The sequence below is a fragment of the Mobula hypostoma genome, chromosome 3, assembly GCF_963921235.1.
Source record: "Mobula hypostoma chromosome 3, sMobHyp1.1, whole genome shotgun sequence".
Classification (NCBI taxonomy): Eukaryota; Metazoa; Chordata; class Chondrichthyes; order Myliobatiformes; family Myliobatidae; genus Mobula; species Mobula hypostoma.
The window spans coordinates 16,689,864-16,710,277 of record NC_086099.1 but is presented as its reverse complement, the minus strand read 5'-3'; the positions used below and the strand labels follow the sequence as shown (position 1 = coordinate 16,710,277).

At 42.5% G+C, this 20,414-nt stretch overlaps 1 protein-coding gene across 1 annotated transcript in view; it reads left to right on the top strand.

Annotated features, from left to right (window-relative positions):
• adamts12 (ADAM metallopeptidase with thrombospondin type 1 motif, 12) overlaps window positions 1–20,414 on the top strand; it is a 642,106-nt gene that overhangs the window by 573,569 nt on the left and 48,123 nt on the right. The window contains exons 16-18 of the mRNA XM_063042019.1: window positions 1,152–1,293; window positions 9,551–9,677; window positions 14,525–14,735. Of these exons, the coding sequence (XP_062898089.1) occupies window positions 1,152–1,293; window positions 9,551–9,677; window positions 14,525–14,735 (480 nt within the window). The remainder of the gene's footprint in view (window positions 1–1,151; window positions 1,294–9,550; window positions 9,678–14,524; window positions 14,736–20,414) is intronic.

The window sequence follows — 20,414 nt, the reverse complement described above, 5'->3', positions numbered from 1 at the left end:
TCAAGTGGCGTCACAGTCGACATTTCGGTCTGAGACCCTTCATCAGGTCTTCGTACAACCCTTAGTTGTCAAGACTGTACCTCTTCCTATAGATGCTGCCTGGCCTGCTGCGTTCCACCAGCACTTTGTGTGTGTTGCTTGAATTTCCAGCATCTGCAGATTTCCTCGTGTTTGCGTTTTTTTCATTGAGTTTGGGTGATACTGCAACCAAAGGTCATGGGTTTAGGGTGAAAGGTATGAAGTTTAAGGGGAACATGAGGCAAACTTCTTCACTCAGAGAGTTGTGAGCGTGTGGAATGAGCTGCCAGCACAAGTGGTGCATGTGAGCTCGATTTCAGCATTTCAGAGAAGTTTGGATGGTAGGGGCATGAGGGCTATGGTGTTGGTCAATGAGAGGAGGAATGTAAATGGTTTTGGAATGGACTTTATGGGCTGATGGGCCTGTTTCTGTTCATTCTCTCTCTCTCTCTCTCTCTCTCCCTGCCCCCCACACATTTATGTATTACACTTTATGTGCTGCTGTCGCAAAAAACAAAACGAATTTCATGACATACGTGAGTGATGACAAACTTGATTCTGATATGGGTCTCTGTTGTGGACTGAGAGTGGGAAGGGGGCAGGAAGAGGGGAATCATGGTTGGGAAAGGAGGAAGCAGGAAGCACCAGAGAGACATTCTGTAAAGATCAACAAGCCAATTGTTTGGAATCAAATAACCTTACCTGGTATCTCAGCGCTGGGTGCGTCTGCACCTGTGACATCCCCTTCCCCCACCCCCCGGCACTCCTTCTCTGCCACCTGACACACACACCACCCACAGTTCTCTACACTCACCATTCCTAACATACTTTGCTCCAGCCAGATTTATAATCTCACTGTCCGCTCCACATTGACTAATACAGTACTGAGCAGAAGTCTTGGGCACCCTGGCTATATATATGAGCCCAAAACTTTTGCAAAGTACTGTTCCAAGTGTGCAGGATATTACAAAGTGGATCAAGCAACATACATCAAAGTTGCTGCGTTCACCAGCAACTTTGATGTATGTTGCTTGAATTTTCAGCATCTGCAGAATTCCTGTTGTTTGCATTACAAAGAGGATGTTTGGTTTTTCATTGCAACTTATCACTAACACTAAAATGGTAAATTGTAGCTACTGTTCCAAGAAACGAACCCTGGAGTCCGATATGAGTACACTATCAAGAAACATACAGAGGAAGAGAACACCATTAGTCAGCCAGAGTTCTTCTGGAAATATGGAGCTTGGACAGCATGCAGCGCCCCTTGTGGACAAGGTAAAACACTGACAAGTACGAGGAGCATAATTTTGGTGATTGGTGGAAAGTATAGGGGGGATATCAGAGGTAGGTTTTTTCACAGAAAGTAGTGGGTATGTGTAACACCTGCCGGGGTGGCAGTAAAGGCAGATACTTTAGGGATATTCAAGAAACTCTTAGATAGGCACATTAATGAAAGAAAAATGGAGGACTATCTGGGAGGGAAACGGCCACTGAGTGTATATCTAACAATGCAGTGCCTGGGTGATTTATCCTGTGCCAGTAGGTGTGGGGGGGGGGGTACGGAGCTGGGAATTGTCACTCTACAAATTTTTGAGACAAAGTTTCATCCATTACACATCCAGTGTCTCAGAGAACCTAAAACAAAACTTTCACTTTTATCACTTTAATTCGGCCCACGATGGTGATGTCATCAGCAAACTTGGTGACGTGTATGTACCTTGATAATAAAATTCACTCTGAACTTTGAACTTTATCTGTATCCCAGACTTGTCAGTTTGGAGCATCCTGTTATTAAGAACCGACAAAACAAGAAAGGAACCGGCCATGTGCCCCAACCCATGTCTGCTCCAGTATACAATAATATAATGATTTGATCTTTCACATTAGCTCAATTTTCCTGTCCAATCCCTCCACGTTTGAAGCCCCTGGAGTCTACCCCAACCTTAAGTGTATTGTTTTATTATCCAGAGTCCTCTGAGAGAAGAAGTTCTTCCCCTTCATAGCCTTGGATTACTATGAATCAATTTTTATTATTATTTTATATATTACAGATCAGTGAATAATTCCATCAAATGGTTCTGTAAGCATGTTTTGAGTGCAGTTAAAATAGTGATTGAAATGTGATATTATCATTAATTCTCACTGGGTCTAAATACAGGAAATTACTTCATATCAGTATCGTGTGACTACGTTGACAAAACAGCGTAGGATCTTATGGGCGGAAATAACTATAGAAACCCACAATGCCATTCCATCATTCGGGGCTAATGTGACCTGTAGCTTCATTTATCAATCTTTGTTCTGTGACTATTGATGCCAAGAAAAATCTATTGTTCTCAGTCTTGCAAATCCTCCTATATTCGGAGAGGCATTTTCTAGATATCCATGTGAGTGAAAGATATCCACATCCACCTTCCCTTCAGCTGGTTTTACCTATCACTTGCAGCTTGTACTCCTTCCCCTTCCCCCACCTTCTTATTCTGGCTTCTCCCTCCTTCCTTTCCAATTCTGATGAAGAGTCTCAGCCCAAAACGTCAGCTGTTTACTCCTCTCTGTAGATGCTGCCTGACCTGCTGAGTTCCTCCAGTATTTTGTGAGTGTTGCTCTGGATTTCCAGCATCTTCAGAATCTCTGGTGTTAATGATATCCGATTATTTCATTGCCCCGACTCAATCAGCACGATACCCTCTTGTTCTGTATTCCCCCACTGCTTGATATAATTTCCAATGACTCAATCAAATCACTTCAGCAGCATCCATGGTGACAGGTGATTGCTCTGAAATTTTAACTCCCCCTTCTTCACTGGTGTTGCCTGACCTGCTGTGTATTTTCAACATTGTATATCTTACCTATATTTTCAGCATCCATCGTAACTTGCTTCAGCAAATCATTTTAACACCTTTATTTTGTTTTACCCCTTTAATCTTTTTGAATTGAAGGGAAGTCAAATCAATTTCTATGACCTAACTCATGATTTAATCCTTTAAATATGATATGCTTCAAATAATTCTGTAAAATCTCACCTCCAAGCACTGCTACACTGGGATCTGAACAAATTTTTCAGGAATAACAGGTTATTTGTACACATTTGATTTCGATTCTTGAAAGAAAAGTCATTCTATTGGATTTCCTTGTAATTCTTTATGGATGAGCAAGTGCTTTTAGTGATTTCCATACAAGAATATGTAATCCATTTCTCCTCTGCACCTCCTGTCCTCAAAGCAGTAAAAATATATCATGTCTTTTTTCAGAATCAAAGTGAATAATTTCAAATTTCCCCCGAAGAAATATGTCCATAGCTATCTCTGCTTAGTTTGTCAAAGTCCCTCTGTAACTTTCGTTACATAACTGTGTTTGGAATCATTCAAATTTTATATTTTTAATCATTTCAATGGATTTTATTGACCCTTAGTTGTCAAGATTTATTTTCATTTTTATAGATTTGTATTTGAAGCAAAACTTAGATATGTATAGGCAGCATTTACATAAAATGATAGAGCATTATATATTTACTTATCAAAATATTAGAAGTAAATATGAGTCAATATATAATATAATTTTTGTTTTAAATGATGTTCATTTTGTTGGTGTGTTATATTTGAAAGAAAAACATTTGCAACAAATTCTGTTTACTCAAATGTAAAAGATTGAAATGATGAATCTATTGATTTTTGATTAATAATGAAAGCAGTATGTTTTCAGTGTGAGGTGAAATTGGCAGTTATCAATATTAATCTATTAAACTAGCATATTGACCAACACATACATATCACATTGCTTCTCAGTAAAAATATGAGATATGTACAGGAGGTATCTAATAAAGTGGCTTCTGAGTGTATGTTCACGGTCCTCTGCGGCTGTAGCCCATCCACTTCAAGGTTTGAACATTTGTGCATTCGGAGATGCTCTTCTGCACACCACTGTTGTAATGCCCGGTTATCTGAGTTACTGTCACCTTCCTGTCAGCTTGAACAAGTCTGGCCATTCTCCTCTGACCTCTCTCATTTAACAAGGCACTTTTGTCCACAGAACTGCTGCCCAGTGGATGTCTTTTATTTTTCATGCCGTTCTCTGTAAACTTTAGTGACTGTTGTGTGAGAGAATCCCAGGAGTTCAGCAGTTTCTCAGATATCCAAACCACCCCATCTGGTACCAACAATTATTCCACAGTCAAAATCACTTAGATCACATTTCTTCCCCATTGTGATGTTTGGTCTGAACAACTGTATGCTTTCATGCATTGAGTTGGTATCACATGATTGGCTGATTAGATACTTACATTGACATAAAAGAGTACCTAATAAAATGGCCACTGGGTGTTTTGTTGTTGTCCCTTTTCAAGCCATGTGGCGCATTAGGTGGCATCTTTGCCATTTCTGTAGCATCTGACTTTTTTTTACAAAGACGAGTTGTTAGCTCGACGTGCAACTCAGCACAGATGGAAAGCGTGGAAAGAGTCAGCCAGATTCAAACTCAGGACCATTCCTTCTTGAAGTCCAAAGCAGAGGCCACTACACCACCGGCTGGCTCGAATGAGTGTATAGGCTAGATAAAATTAAACTGGCAGATGTAACACCGCAATATTTTCTGTTTTATGAAACATTGACTAATTGACATCGACTAATTCCCCCTTGCATCACACTTCTCTTTAAATGAATTTTTGCTCTTTTGTTATTCAGGCCTCAAACAGTCCTTTCAGGTGAGGCAACACTTCACCTGCAAATCTGTTAGGGTCATCTACTGTCTCCAGTTCTCCCAGTGCAGCCTCCTTTACATTGGTGAGACCCATCGTAAATTGGGGGACAGCTTAGTTGAGCACCTCACCTCCATCTGCAAAAAGCTGAATTTCCCAGTGGCCACCCATTTGAATTCTTATCCCCATTCCACTTCTGACATGTCAGTCCATAGTCCCCTCTTCTACCATGGTGAGGCCACTCCCATGTTGGAAGAGCAACGCTTAATATTCTATCTGGGTAGCCTCCAACCTGATAGCATGAGCATCAGTTTCTCCAACCTGTAATTTTTTTCTTTCCCTACCCCATTCCCCTTTTTCATTTCCCCACCCTGGTCTCTTACCTCTTCTCCTCATCTGCCTATCATCTCCTCCTGTGCTCCTCCTCTTTCCTTTCTCCCATGGTCCACTCTCCTTCCCTTTTAGTTTCCTTCTTCTCCAGCCCTTTCTTTTTCCACTTATTACCTCCCATCTTCTTACTTCATCTACCCTCTCCCATGCATCTGGCTTCATCAATCACCTCCTAGCTTGTCCTCCTACCCCTCTCCCCCCCTTACTTATTCTGGCATCTTTCCTCTTCCTCTCCAGTCCTGAAGAATGGTCTCGGCCCAAAACATTAACTATTTAATCATTTCCATAGATGCTGCCCATCCTACTGAGTTCCTCCAGAATTTAGAGTGTGTCACTCTAGTTTTAAATAGGTTTTACGATTTAGTTGATTGCATTTATAATAAAAACTGTTAAAAGTTTGTACTGTATGATGTAGAGCGCAGTGACTGCAAATTTTGTCATCCACTGTTAAACGTTCCTCATAAGATGGAGAGAGAGAGAGAGAGAAAGAAAAGGGTGAGGGTTGAGAGACAAAAGTGAGGAGAAAGAGAGAGAGAGAGAGAGAGAGACAGACAGAGAAAGGTGAGAGGCAGAGAGGGAAAGAAAAAGGTGAGGGAGAATGAGAGAGAGGAAAAGAAAAGTGAAAGGGCAGAGAGAAAGAGAAAGGTGAGGGTGGAGAGAGCGACAGAGGAGAGATAGAGGTCGAGAAATAAAAGGATAGAGAGAGAGAGAAAAAGGTGAGGGGAGAGAGAGAAGAGACCTCTTTATGAAGCTTAGCCAAGGAGATGCAAAGCTGTTCAAGAAATCATATTTTAAAGTTGCTGGTGAACGCAGCAGGCCAAGCAGCATCTCTAGGAAGAGGTGCAGTCGACGTTTCAGGCCGAGACCCTTCGTCAGGACTAACTGAAGGAAGAGTTAGTAAGAGATACACACATGCAATCGCCGTTTTTATCGTTCACCAGCAACTTTGATGTGTGTTGCTTGAATTTCCAGCATCTGCAGAATTCCTGTTGTTCAAGAAATCATATTACACACTTCATTTCTGTAAAGGTTCCTTTTGTACTAGACCCATTGACAGCGATTTCTGGCTTTGAAGAACTTGGCTGTGACTACACTGGCACTCCTTTATGTGCTTTGGCTGTGAACACTACGATAATACAAATATTCATTATAAAACTTGACAGAAGAAAAGTCTGAATGCTTCCTTCAGGAAGCCTTTGGGTCTAAACCCACATCTATCACAATGTAATTCATTCAAGACTGTCTGACTCACGGATGACAGAATGGGTAATGTTTAGGAGACAGCCTGTTTTCTAGCTGTGTTAGCCTTTGAATATTTTGTCAGAATGTTTTATCAGAAAATAATCAGAAATTAGCATTTCCAGAAAAGAAAATTTAGTTTTATTCAATGGTAATGCAAATTAATAACTTGCACTTTGGAGTTATCTTTATCAGAAAGCTTGGACAATAAACGAGCAAACCTGTATGATTTCACAGTCAGAATCAGGTTTATTAAGACTGATATATGTCATAAAATTTGTTGTATTGTGGCAGCAATACATAAAGTATTCCATAACTTACAGTATGAAATGAGACCATAAGACATAGGAGCAGAATTAGGCCGTCTGGCCCATCAAGTCTGCTCCACCATACAATCGTGGCTGATTCTTTTTTTTATCTCCTCCTCAACCCCAGTTCCCAACCTTCTTCCCGTAACCTTTGATGCCATGTCCAATCAAGGACCTAACAATCTCTGCCTTAAATACACCCAGTGACCTGGCCTCCACAGCTGCATGTGGCAACAAATTCCACAAATTCACCACCCTATAAAAGCATAATAGTGAAGTAGTGTTCATGGGTTCATCGTCCATTCAGGAATCTGATGATGGAGGGGAAGAAGCTGTTCCAAAACTGTTGAACGTTTGTCTTCAGGCTCCTGTACCTCCTCTCTGATGGCAGTAATGAGAAGAGGGCATATCCTAGGTAGTTGGGATCCTTAATGATGAATGCTGCCTTTTTGAGACATCACCTTTTGAAGATGTCCATAATGGTGGGGAGGCTATTGTCCATTATGGGAGCTGGCTGAGTTTACTACCCTCTGCAGCATTTTCCGAACCTCTGCATACCAGATGGTGATACAACACAGTCAGAATTCTCTCCACGGTACCTCTTTAGGAAATTTACAAGAGTCTTTGATGCCATACCAATTTTCCTAGGCGCAGTGCAAACGACATCTATAAAATCGCCAATAACAGTGCTGTTGTTGGCAGAATCTCACCTGATGAGCAGGAGGCATGCAGGATTAAGCTAGATCATTGCAACAACAATCTTGCACTCAACATCAGTAGGACCAAGAAATTGCTTGTAAACTTCAGGAAGGGGAGGTCGAGGGAACACCACACAGGACATGCCATCTTCTCATTACTGCCATCAGAGAAGTGGTACATAAGACCATAAGACAAAGGAGCAGAAGTAGGCCATTCGGCCCATCGAGTCTGCTCCGCCATTTTATCATGAGCTGATCCATTTTATCCTATTTAGTCCCACTGCCCCGCCTTCTCACCATAACCTTTGATGCCCTGGCTACTCAGATACCTATCAATCTCTGCCTTAAATACACCCAATGACTTGGCCTCCACTGCTGCCCGTGGCAACGAATTCCATAGATTCACCACCCTCTGACTAAAAAAATTTCTTCGCATTTCTGTTCTGAAAGGGCGCCCTGCAATCCTGAAGTCATGCCCTCTCGTACTAGACTCCCCCATCATGGGAAACAACTTTGCCAGATCCACTCTGTCCATGCGGAGAGAGAAGTGGTACAGGAGTCTGAAGACGAACACTCAACATTGTGGGAACAGCTTCTCTCCCTTCACCATCGGATTTCTGAATGGACAATGAACTCATGAACTCTACTTATTGAAATATAGCCGCTTGTCTGCTGTCTTCGTAATTGCTTCAATATATTGGGTCCAGGATAGGTCTTGGAAGATGTTGGCTCCACAAAATTAAAGCTACTCACCCTTTCCACTGCTGATCCCTCGATGAGGACTGGTGTGGCTTCCCTCCATTTCCCTTTCCCAAAGTCTACAAGCAAATCATTGGTCTTACTGATGTTGGGTGCAAGATTGTTGTTGCAATGATCTAACTTAATCCTGTATGCCTCCTGCTCACCATGTGAGATCCTGCCAACAACAGAAGAGGTATTGGCACATTTATAGATGTCATTTGTAACACACACAAAACGCCGGAGGAACTCAGCAGGTCGGGCAGCATCTGTAGAAACGAACAGTCAACATCTTGACCCGAAACGTTGACTGTTCGTTTCCACGGATGCTGCCTGACCTGCTGAGTTCCTCCAGCATTTTGTGCATGTTGCTTTGACCCTAGCATCCACAGAATATTTTGTGTTTAGATGTCATTTGTGTTGTGCCTAGTCACACAGTTATGAGTGTAGAGAGCTGAGCAGCGGACTAAGCACGCACCCCATGTTTATTGTGCACAAGCTTCGAGCAACAATGGTTAACATCCATTGTCAGGACAAATGTTTGTTCTTGTATGCCTTTTTAATTGTTTTACTTTGTACTATTTCAGTGCACTGTGTAATGATTTGATCTGTATGAACAATAGGGAAGACGAGCTTTTCACTGTTACCTCAGTCAATATCATCATCATCATCATTATGTGCCGTGCCTTTTGACTTGGGCAGTCATGGTCTCATGACCATGATTGTTCTTGGCAAATTTTTCTACAGAAGAAGTTTACCATTGCCTTTTTCTGGGCAGTGTCTTTACAAGACCGGTGACCCCAGCCGTTATCAATACACTTCAGAGATTGTCTGCCTGGCTTCAGTGGTCACATAACTGGGGCTTGTGATATGCTCCAGCTGCTCGTACGACCATCCACCACTTGTTCCCATGGCTTCACGTGATTCTGATGGGGGGAGGGTCACTAAGCAGGTGCCCAAGGGTGACTACAGGCTAGAGGAGGGAAGGAGCGCCTTACACTTCCTTTGGTAGAGATGTATCGCCACTTCACCACCCAGTAAATGTGACAGGAATAAACCAATTCCAATTCCAATTATTCCAATATATTTTGCCTGATTATCCTGCTGCCTGGGCGCTCAGAATTTTAACAGGCTCCTGTCTCAGCTTGCTAGAAAAAAACAACAAAAACGTTCTGATTTCTATGCTCCTCTAGATGCTACATCAATACTCTTCTGTCACCAGCCTCTCCACTGCCAGCACATAATGTGAACAATAGCAAATAAAGATGGAGAGTTAGAACACTGGGAAACTTCAAAACGCTACAGCGAAACCAGTTTTCTTATGACATTACTTCATGTAAGATTGGTTAGTTGACAGCAAAACTGCAAAATGTCAGTGTTGCTTGTTCTGTAAGTCCTTGGAGTTGGGCGCGACTCTGACATTTATAAAGATATAAATTAATGCAATATACTTATTGTTATATCAGGAGTTCAGCGCCAAATTGTTCGATGTGTGGAAAAGACACCCAGAGTTGTGGAAGACAGGTTCTGCAATCCAAGGACTCGCCCTGATGACAGACAACGAAAATGCAACAAAATGGATTGCCCTGCCAGGTAATAAATTGTACATTATAAGACCATATGACATAGGAGCAGAATTAAGCCATTCAGCCCATCGAGTCTTCTGCACCATTCCATCCTGGCTAATTTATTATTCCTCTCAACCCCATTCACCTGCCTTCTCCCTGTAACCTTTGATGTCCTGAATAATCAAGAACTTATCAACTGCTGCCTTAAGTATACCGAATGACTTGGCCTCCACAGCCATCTGTGGCAATGAATTTCACAGATTTCACCACCTTCTGGCTGAAGAAATCTTCCTCATATCCGTTCTAAAGGGACATCCTTTTTGTTCTGAGGCTGTGGTCCTCTAGTCCTAGACTGTGCTCATAGACTTCACCACTATAAGAAACAATCTCTCCACCTCCACTCTATATAGACCATTCAGTATTTAATAAGTTTTAATGAGATCCCCCCCCCACATTCTTCTAAGTACTGTCTAGTACAATCCCAGAGCCATCAAATGCTCTCATACATTGACCTTTCATTCCCAAAATCATTCTTGTGAATCTCTTCTAGATCCTCTCCAAAGCTAGCATATCCTTTCTTTGAAAAGCTGCCCAAAACTGTTCACAATACTCCAAATAAAGTATGAGAAATGCCCTTTAAAGCCTCAGCATTACACCCATGCTGAACATGAGTGTTAACATTGCATTTGTCTTCCATACCACTGACTCAACCTGCAAGTCAACCTTTAGGGAATCCTGCATAAGGACTCCCAAGCCCCTTATTGTATATTTATTGCATTATGTATTATTAATTTATATGTGATAGGATATCATGTGATATAAGATATATGACATAATAGTTTAACATGTATTATTATTGCCTATAGCGTGAAGTAGACCTACTGGGCTAAATGGCCTAATTGTGCTCCCATAGCTTAGAGTCTACATTATTACCTGAATATGTGGAACCTAAGCTGTGTGCAATTACACTTGTATTTATAAAGTATCACCATCAACATTATGTGCTGTGTTGTATTGTCGTGATCTTATCCATGATCATGATTGTGCTTGACAAATTGTTCCACAGAAGTGGTTTGCCATTGCCTTGTCCTGGGCAGTGTCTTTACAAGTTGGTGACCCAGACCATTGTAAAACACTCTTCAGAGATTGTCCCCTTGGTGTCAGTGATCGCGTAACCAGGACTCGGGACATCCACCAGCTGCTGATACGACTATCCACCAGCTGCTGGTACAAATATCCACCAGCTGCTCCCGTGATCCTGATAAGGGGGCTAAGCCGGTGATTCTGATCGGGGGATAAAGGCCAATTTATACTTGTGCGTCAAATCGATGTTGTAGGTACGGCGTAGCTGCGTACCCTATGCCATACTCTACACCGTAGCCTGACGAGTACCTCCCCAAAAATGTAACTACACGTTGTGGTGACGCAGACCGCAACAACTGTGATTGGTCTGCTTGGTAGCATCGCATTTCCTCCTACGCTGCAATAGCTTCCCATTGGGGGACTGAAGGGCAGGGAAGGAACTCTGGCTGCAATGCTTTCCATAAAGCTTTAGAGACCTCCAAAATTATGGAGGACCCTGTGCTTGACGACGTTTTGTAGCTAGCTGCTACAGCCTGTTGACTTCCACCTGAAGCTAAAACTCGAATGGTGATTGCCAGTCTCTGAGTGTACCGTGCGTACACTGATGCGAAATAAATGGTTGGAGACGATGAACCAAATCGTCAAATCTACCTGCCGACATCCAAAAATATTTGAAATGCATTTCCTCGTCCATGTCTCTCAGTGGCCGGACGAGCACAGAAAATTCACCCTGCTTCAGTTTCAGTCACCATTGTTTGAAGTTTGAGTTTCTTCATGTTGAGTTTCAACATAAAGAAATTCAACACAGTGGCATAGAAACCCCACTGCCAACGAGCGTTTTGGCGGTGAATTGCAGAGCGACGCAGACACACCAACACACAAGTATAAATGCTCACAATGGCGTAGCCCACTTACGTAGGCTGCGGCGTAGGCTAATATGCACAAGTATAAATCAGCCTTAAGTGGGTGCTACACCTTGCCCTAGGGCGACCTGAGGGATAGAAGAGGGAAGGATTATCTTGCACTTCATTCGCTAGAAATGTACCTCCACCTCACCATAAGGTATTCAAAACAGCATTGCATATACTCTCCACTATAAATCACTGAATTGGTGGCAGGTAACATGGTTGGCACAACATTGTGGGCCAAAGGGCCTGTAATGTGCTGTAGATTTCTATATTCTATGTTCGAAGGTAGAGCTAGTTCCATTAAACAAGGGTACATTCAGCTGTAAACAACAGGAATTCTGCAGATGCTGGAAATTCAAGCAACACACATACAAGTTGCTGGTGAACGCAGCAGGCCAGGCAGCATCTCTAGGAAGAGGTGCAGTCGACGTTTCAGGCCGAGACCCTTCGTCAGGTCTCGGCCTGAAACGTCGACTGCACCTCTTCCTAGAGATGCTGCCTGGCCTGCTGCGTTCACCAGCAACTTTTATATACATTCACCTGTGGCTGTTTCCACTAAATGAGTGCTCTTTCTGTGATGATTTTAGAGTTCTAAGTTTAATTAGCAAAGTACATATGCATCTGTCACATATACTACCTTGAAATGTATTCTCCTAGCAGTTATTTACAGGAAAATAAAGAAATACAATAGAATTTATGAAAAACTATCCATAAAAAAGACTGATCCATGTGTAAAAGAAGAAAGATTGTACAAATAAGAAAAAAATACTGAGAACATGAATTGTAAAGAGTCCTTGAAAGAGTCTGTGGGTTGTAGAATCAGTTCACAGTTGTGGTGACTGAAATTATCCACACTGCTAATAACTGCTCTTGAACCTGCTGATGTGGGACCTAAGGCTTCTCTACCTCCTGTCCGACGGTAGTAGCGTGAAGAGAGCATGGCCTGGATAATGGTTGCTGCTTTCTTGTGGCAGCGTTTCTTGAAGATATGCTCAGTGGTGGAGAAGGCTTTGCCTGTAATGGACTAGGCTGTATCCACCACTTCCACCTTTCAGCAACACTGGCACTGAATGTCAGAAGTGCCTCCTCAAAAATGGGCACGGATCTTGTAACTTGTCTGGTCAAATACTGAGGTGCTTCATGGGGGTCGACCATGGATGTTGTGTCCTAGCTGTCTGTGTGCTACGCACGCCAGGGCAGTGCAACATGGAGAGCAAGCTGTTGACCATACAGCCATTGACGTCTCCATGCAGCTGATGAATCTAAACCAAAGGCAAAGGCTGATACAGTTTGGCACCGGCGGCATTGCAGGAGCTGCCGGTCAGTGTTGTACTCAACATAGGGACTCCAACTCTGGATTTTTCATTGGAGCTTACACTTGAAGCCTTCCCCATGAGTGGGTACAGCTGCAGGTTAGTGGAGGTTTGAGATCAGAGTTTTCCCTCTAGGTGAGCTGCCAGTTGTGACTGATGAGCCCCATCTCTCATAAGCAGTTGGTTTCAAGGCACCAGTAACTTGCATTTGTTCCTTCTGAGATTAGAAATGGTCTTGCTGGGCTTAGTAGCTAAGCCACACATGAAGTCCAGGAGCTGGACTTTGTTCTCAGAGGCTATTTGGGACGCACACCATTGGGAGCATTTAATAGGTAGTGGGAGCTTGTCCCCATTACCATCCCAGGCTATGACAGCCTTATGGTCAAATACATCTCTAGTCACCACCATGGTTATATTTCTTAGTGCATCAACAAGGTTATGATGAAATTGATGCTTTTTCACAGACAAGCAGAAAATGCAGCCAAATACTGGAGAAATTAACAATTCCTGATTCTCCCAGTCCGTGACTATGGATTCTCAGAAAATCCAGTGATATTTAGTTAAAATATGGAGCCGTTGTTTCACAGTGGCAGAGACCTGAACTCGGAGGTTGTCTGTATGTTGTGTTTACAACCACATTGATTTCCCCTTGGCTGCTCAGGTCTATTACAACATCCACTTTTGGGCGCCACGGTAGAGTTGCAATTAGTGCGTTGCCATTACAGTTCAGGGCAGTCTAGAGTCTGGACTCCATTCCATTGCTGTCGACAAGGAGCTTCTACATTCTCCCCATGACCACTGCGGTTTCCTCCCACATTCCAAAGTCGTACCAAATAGTAGGTTAATTGGTCATTGTGGGTTGTCCTGAGATTAGGCTAGTGTTAAATAGATGGGACCACAAGAGGACCACAAATTGTCATTGGGTTTAGATGATTTCAATGACCTGGAGAGCTATGTCAGCTGGAATATGGCTTTATGCTTTGGCGCTTGGTAGGGTCACCCATGTCAAACAGGTTGAAGGGTAGAATGTCCCGACTAGGAGTGGTCCACCAGTCCTCTAGGTTCAGGGGTTCAGCTCAGGGCCAACAACTTTGACTGGTAAAACAAAATAGTTACAGAAATGGCAACGGAAAATCCTTCTATATCTGAGTGTGACGGTATTCCTGAGTCTCCACCTAGGACACATGACTGACAGCAGTGAAAACTGAGAGGAAGCTACTGACATGATGAGGGAAGCTCTGAACATCACCAGAGATGGAGGACCTTCATTGCTGCCCTAAACGCCAGTGGAAGCTGGGCGGTGCAGTTTGTTGGACTGGAAAGGCCTCTTCCATGCAGTATCTCTAAATAAAAGTAGATAAATAAATTCCAATTGTATTTGGGCTGGAGTTTTAAGCAAACAGCCACTCCAATGCCACATCTTAAAAAAGTTACAGTAAAATCCTGACTTTATAAAAAAAAAATGAAGGTCATACACAAAATTATTTCAGACTGAACCTTCTTTTAAACTGATGAAGTCCATCTTGGACCTGTGACATCTCTTGCATCTGTCTCCTCATTCTGTGCAGATGGTGGACTGGTGAATGGCAGGAATGCTCAGCGTCATGTGGAAACGCTGGTATCAAGAAACGCACAGTTCTCTGTACTCGCACCGTGGGGACAGAGGAGCAAGCTCTCCCCAATTCAGAGTGCAAGCAACTTCTAAAGCCAAGGACTCAAATGCCGTGCAACAGAGACATCTCGTGCCCTTCAAACTGGACCGTGGGCAACTGGAGTGAAGTAAGGCACAATTTTTCTCAAGTACAATATGTTCATGCTTTCATTTATGTATCCTTTCTAAATTAAAAGTGAAGTGTATTATAATACATAGGACGTCACAGTTAGCGTCACAGTGTACCGCGCCACTGACCCAGGTTATCTGTAAGTCTATATGGAGTTGTATGCTACTGTGTATAAGGAGTTTATACATCCTTCCCATGACCATATGGGTTTTCTCCAGACACCCGGGTTACCTCCCAGATTCCAAATAGGTTAGTAGTTTTCAAAAAAAATTTTAAGTGAGATACAGCAAGAAATAGGTCCTTCCTGCCCTTCACCGACCTGCAATCCCCTATTTTAATCCCAGCCTAATTACAGGGCAATTTACAATAATCAATTAACCTACCAACTGGTAGGTCTTTGGACTGTGGGAGAAACCAGAACACCTGGAGGAAGCCCTCGCAATCACAGGGAGAATGTACAAGCTCCTTACAGGCAATGGCAGGAACTGAACCTGGGTCCCTGGAACTGTAAAAATGTTGTTCTAACCATTACATTACCGTGCTGCCTGTCATAGAGATGTAATTACGTAGCAGAAGCTTGTTGGGCCGGATATCATACTGTATCTCTAAAGGACATTACCTATTTTTATACAATTTTGGATAAATTTATCGAAAAGCATTAGTAAAAATGGCTTTAAGTGCTTTAATTACTGAGCTGTCTACATTAGGTATGTAGCACAAAAGATTGAGATGAAATTCATGTGCAATTTAATGTAAATTCATGCATAATTTAATGTGAATTCATGTGCAATACAATGTAAATTCATGCGTAATTTAACACGGTCGATAGTATCCACAGAGTAAGTTATACACGTTAGTGAAGCTTTGATTCAACCATTTCCTCATAATGAATTCAGAAAGTTGGGATGTTTTGATGCACTAATTGTTGCATCAATTAGCCATACTTTTGATTTAACTTTTAACCTCAACTCTAATGAGGTGGGTTTTGGATGGACGATCTCTGATCAATCAGGAAATGAGTTACTTTATCTTACAGTATTTCCAATACCAATACAGTTGGATTATAGAAATGAGTTACTTTATCTTACAGTATTTCCAATTCCAATACAGTTGGATTATAGAACAGTACAGCACAGGAACAGGTCCTTCGGCCTACAATGTTGTGCCGAACCAATTAAATTAGTAATCGAATGGCCAACTAAACTAATCCCCTCTGCCAACACAATGTCCATATCCTTCCATTTTCCTGACATTCATGTGTCTCTCTAAGTGTCTCTTTTAAGTCCATAATGTACCTGCCTCTACCACCACCCCAGGCAGTACTTTCTAGGCACCCTACACTCTCTGTGTAAAAAAAAAACTTGCCCCTCACATCTCCTTTAAAATTCCTCCCTCTCACCTTAAATGCACGCCCTCTGGTATTAGATAGTTCAACTCTTGGGAAAAGACATGATGCCTCTCATAATCTTTTAAACCTCTATCAGATCTCTGCTCAGCCCCTGCTGCTCCAGAGAAAACAACCCGTGTTTTTCCAACCTCTCATTATAGCACGTGCCCTCTAATCCAAGCAACATCCTGGTAAACCTCTTCTGCACCCTCTCCAAAGCCTCAATATCTTCCTACAGTGGGGTGACCAGATCTATATGCAATACTCCAGGTGCAGCTTAACTAGAGATTTATAAAACTGCGTCTTTGAATCAGGAAGGGTCACTTTGAATACTACAGGTTACTTTTAGTTTGATTTTTGAGTTGCTGCTTTTTGAGAAAGCATTTCTCATAAGTAAAACAACAAAACATCAAAGCTGTGAATTCACTGAAGTTTTCTCAGCAGTTGTACTGAGAGCATTTACCGTGGGGATTGACTGCTGTAAACAGTGAGTTGGTTGTAAGGACGTCAATCGTCACAGGAAAAAGACAGGAGAACAGGGTTGAGATGTGTTATGTAGGCACGGAGCAAGAATGACAACAGAGTAGTAAAATTAAACATTATGACTGAGCCACATTAGTAACGGTACAAGCTGAGCAACTTGCAGCGTGGGAGTGCCGAACCAGGCCTGCTGAGATAAAAATAACGTGTACCTGAAAGCCAGTGCCAAAAAAGAGAGCACACCGCACGTAGGAGGGCCCACAGTCAATCAGCTGCATGCACATTTACACCATTCCTATGATGAATCTGACACAGATCAAGAGGGAAAATAAATCAGCCATGATTGAATGGCGAAACAGACTTAATGGGCCCATATGACGTAATTTTCTCCTATGTCAATTACTCTCGAGGTCTACTGCACTGGCTAAGGTTAATATTGCTGCTTTGGGAGGTGGTAGCAATTATATGTCAGTGGCTTCTCTTCACTGGTGGGATTTAGGTGTTCTAAATAACATCAACGATTACTCCTTTATCATTCATTTTTGTATAAATAATCACTGGGGAATATACTGAAGCAAAAAACTATATTCAGTTACATTTATTCATTACATTTTGAAGCATCCGTTAGCAATATATATTTTGTTACAAACATTTGGAATGGATATTAACATGAAAATGATTCCGGGATTGAATGGCTTGTCATATGAAGAGCGCTTGATAGCTCTGAGCCTCTATTCGCCAAATTTCAGAAGAATGAGGGGTGACTTTGTTAAATCCTATCAAATGGTGAAAGGCCTTGATAGAGTGGATGTGGAGAGGGTATTTCCTATGACATGAGTGTCTAAAACCAGAGGACACAGTCTCACAATAGAGGGGCATCCTTTTAGAACAGAGATGAAGAGGAATTTCTTTAGCCAGAGAGTGGTGAATCTGTGGAATTCTTTGCCACAGGCGGCTATGGAGGCTAAGTCTTTATGTATATTTAAGGCAGAGATTGATAGGTTCTTGATTGGTCAGGACACGATGAGCAGAGTGGTAATTGTGGGAGTGGTCTGATTCAGAGTGGTAAGGCTTTGGTTCGACAAGACTTCGGCCAGAACAGGCGGAGGCAAAGTAGGTAAGTTCATTCCTAATTTCTTATTTCTTTTTCCTTATCTTGAGAGAATAGAGGGTTTTCTACTGGGCCAGTGTTCTGTTGAGATGTAGGGTTTCCGGGAGACTACCAGTCTCCCTGATGGCCACATCTACACCAGGTGCATTGAGATGGGGCTCCTTAGAGACCATGTTAGGGAACTGAAGATGCAGCCCAATGACCTTCGGCTTGTTAGAGAAAGTGAAGATGTGATAGACTGGAGCTACAGGGAGGTAGTCACCCCAAGGCTACAGGAGACAGAAAAATGGGTGACTGCCAGCCGATGGAAGGGAGAACGTCAGCTAGAGGAGAGCACTTCTGTGGCCATTTTGAGTTATGTTGGGGGAGACGACCTACCTGGGGAAAGCAAGCGAGGTCATGCCTTTGGTGCTGAGTCTGGCCCTGTGGCTCAGGAGGGTCAGGAGCTGAAGAGGCTGGTGGCAGTAATAGGGGACTCTATAGCCAGGGGGACGGATAGGCTATTCTGTGGATACAAAAAAGAATCGCGAATGGTAGTTAGCCTCCCAGGTGCTAGGGTCCGTGATGTTTCTGAACACATCCAGAATATCCTGAAAAGAGAAGGTGGCAGATAAATGTGTGGCTGAAGATTTGGAGCAGGGGGCAGGGATTCAGATTTCTGGATAATTGGTACCTCTTCTGGGGAAGGTGGGACCTGTACAAAAGAGACAGGTTGCACTTGAATCCAAAGGAGAACAATATTCTTAGGGGCAAGTTTACTAGAACGGTTGGGAGTAGCTTAAACTAATATGGCAGTGGGATGGGAATCATTATGACAGAGCTGAGAATGAGCCAGCAGGTTTACAAGTAGATGATGGGTGTAACATGAAAGTAAGGAAGAACAAGACAATGATTGGCTACAATTGCTAACAGGGCAAAGAGTTAAATTGTACCACAGAGGCAAAGTTCAAAAGGGCAAAGAATGCAGGACTGAAGGTGCTGTATTTAAATATGCATAGCATTTGGAATATAGTGGACAAACTAATGGTCTCTTTCACCTTGGTTGAGGAAGTTTGGTATGGGCCCCCAAATCCTAAGAACTTTCTACAGGGGCAAAATTGAGAGCATCCTGACTGGCTGCATCACTGCCTGGTATGGGAACTGTACCTCCCTTAAACGCGGGATTCTGCAGAGAGTGGTGCAGACAGCCCAGCACACCTGTAGTTGTGAACTTCCCATGATTCAGGACATTTACAAAGACAGGTATGTAAAAAGGCCCCGAAGGATCATTAGGAACCTGAGTCACCCCAGCCACAATCTATTCCAGCTGCTACCATCCGGGAAACGGTACCGCAGCATAAAAACCAAGACCAACAGGCTCCGGGACAGCTTCTTCCACCAGGCCATCAGACTGATTAACTCATGCTGATTTGAGTGTATTATGTGTTATATTGATTGTTCTATTTATTATAAATTATTATAAATTACTATGATTGCACATTTCACATTTAGACGGAGACGTAACGAGAAGATTTTTACTCCTCATATATGTGAAGGATGTAAGTAATAAAATCAATCCATTCGTTTATTCAATTCATTCATGATGTTGTGGGCATCACTGAGTTGTGGCTGAAAGAAGGCCAGAATTGGGAGGTTAACATCAAAGAATACACTTTCTAATAAAATGACAGGTAGGAAGGCATAGGCAGTGGTGTGGCTCTGTTGCTCAGAGACAAGTTACATCTTTAGAAGAGGTGATATAGGGACAGAAAATGTTGAATCTTTGTGAATGGTGTTAGAAACAACAAGGGTAAAGAAACCATTATGGGAATCATAAATTGACCTCCAAATAGTAGCCAAGATATAGCATTGAGATTGTAAAGGGAGCTGGAAAAGGCATGTAATAAAGGTAATTCCACATTACTTCAATATGCAAGGGGACTTGGAAAATCAGCTTGGTGTTGGATCGCAAGAGAGGGAATTTAAATCAGCTTGGTGTTGGATCGCAAGAGAGGGAATTTAAATCAGCTTGGTGTTGGATCGCAAGAGAGGGAATTTGCTGAATGCCTACCAAGTGGGTTTTAAAGAGCAGCTTGTGCTTGATCCGACTAGAAGAAAGGCTACCTTGGATTGGGTGTTGTGTGATAACCCAGATCTTATTAAGGAGTTGAACGTAAAGGAACCCTTAGGAGGCAGTGATCATAATATGATTAAATTCATACTGCAATTTGAGAGGGAGAAGCATAAGTCAAATGTACAGTATCGCAATGGAATAAAGGGAATTACAGAGGCATGAGAGAGGAGCTTGCACCGGTGGATTGGTGGGGGATACTGGCAGGGATGACGGTAGAACAGAGGGGGCTGAAATTACTGGGGATAATTCTCAAGGTGTAAGATAAATATGTCCCACAGAAGAAATTGTTCTCAAATAGCAGGAGTTGGCAACCGTGGCTGAGAAGAGAAGTTAAGAACTACATAAAAGCCAAGGAAAGGGCATATAAGGTAGCAAAAGGGAGTGGGAAGATGGATGATAGGGAAGCTTTTAAAATTCAAGAAAAGGCAAGTAGAAATGTGTAAGAAGGGAAAAGATGAAATATGAGGACAGACTAGCCAATATTATAAAGTAGAATACCAAATTTTTTTTTTCAGTTATCTACAGAGTCTCTGTGTGTGGAAGTTAGAAACAGGAAGGGGTCAGTAACTCTACTGGGTGTTTTTTA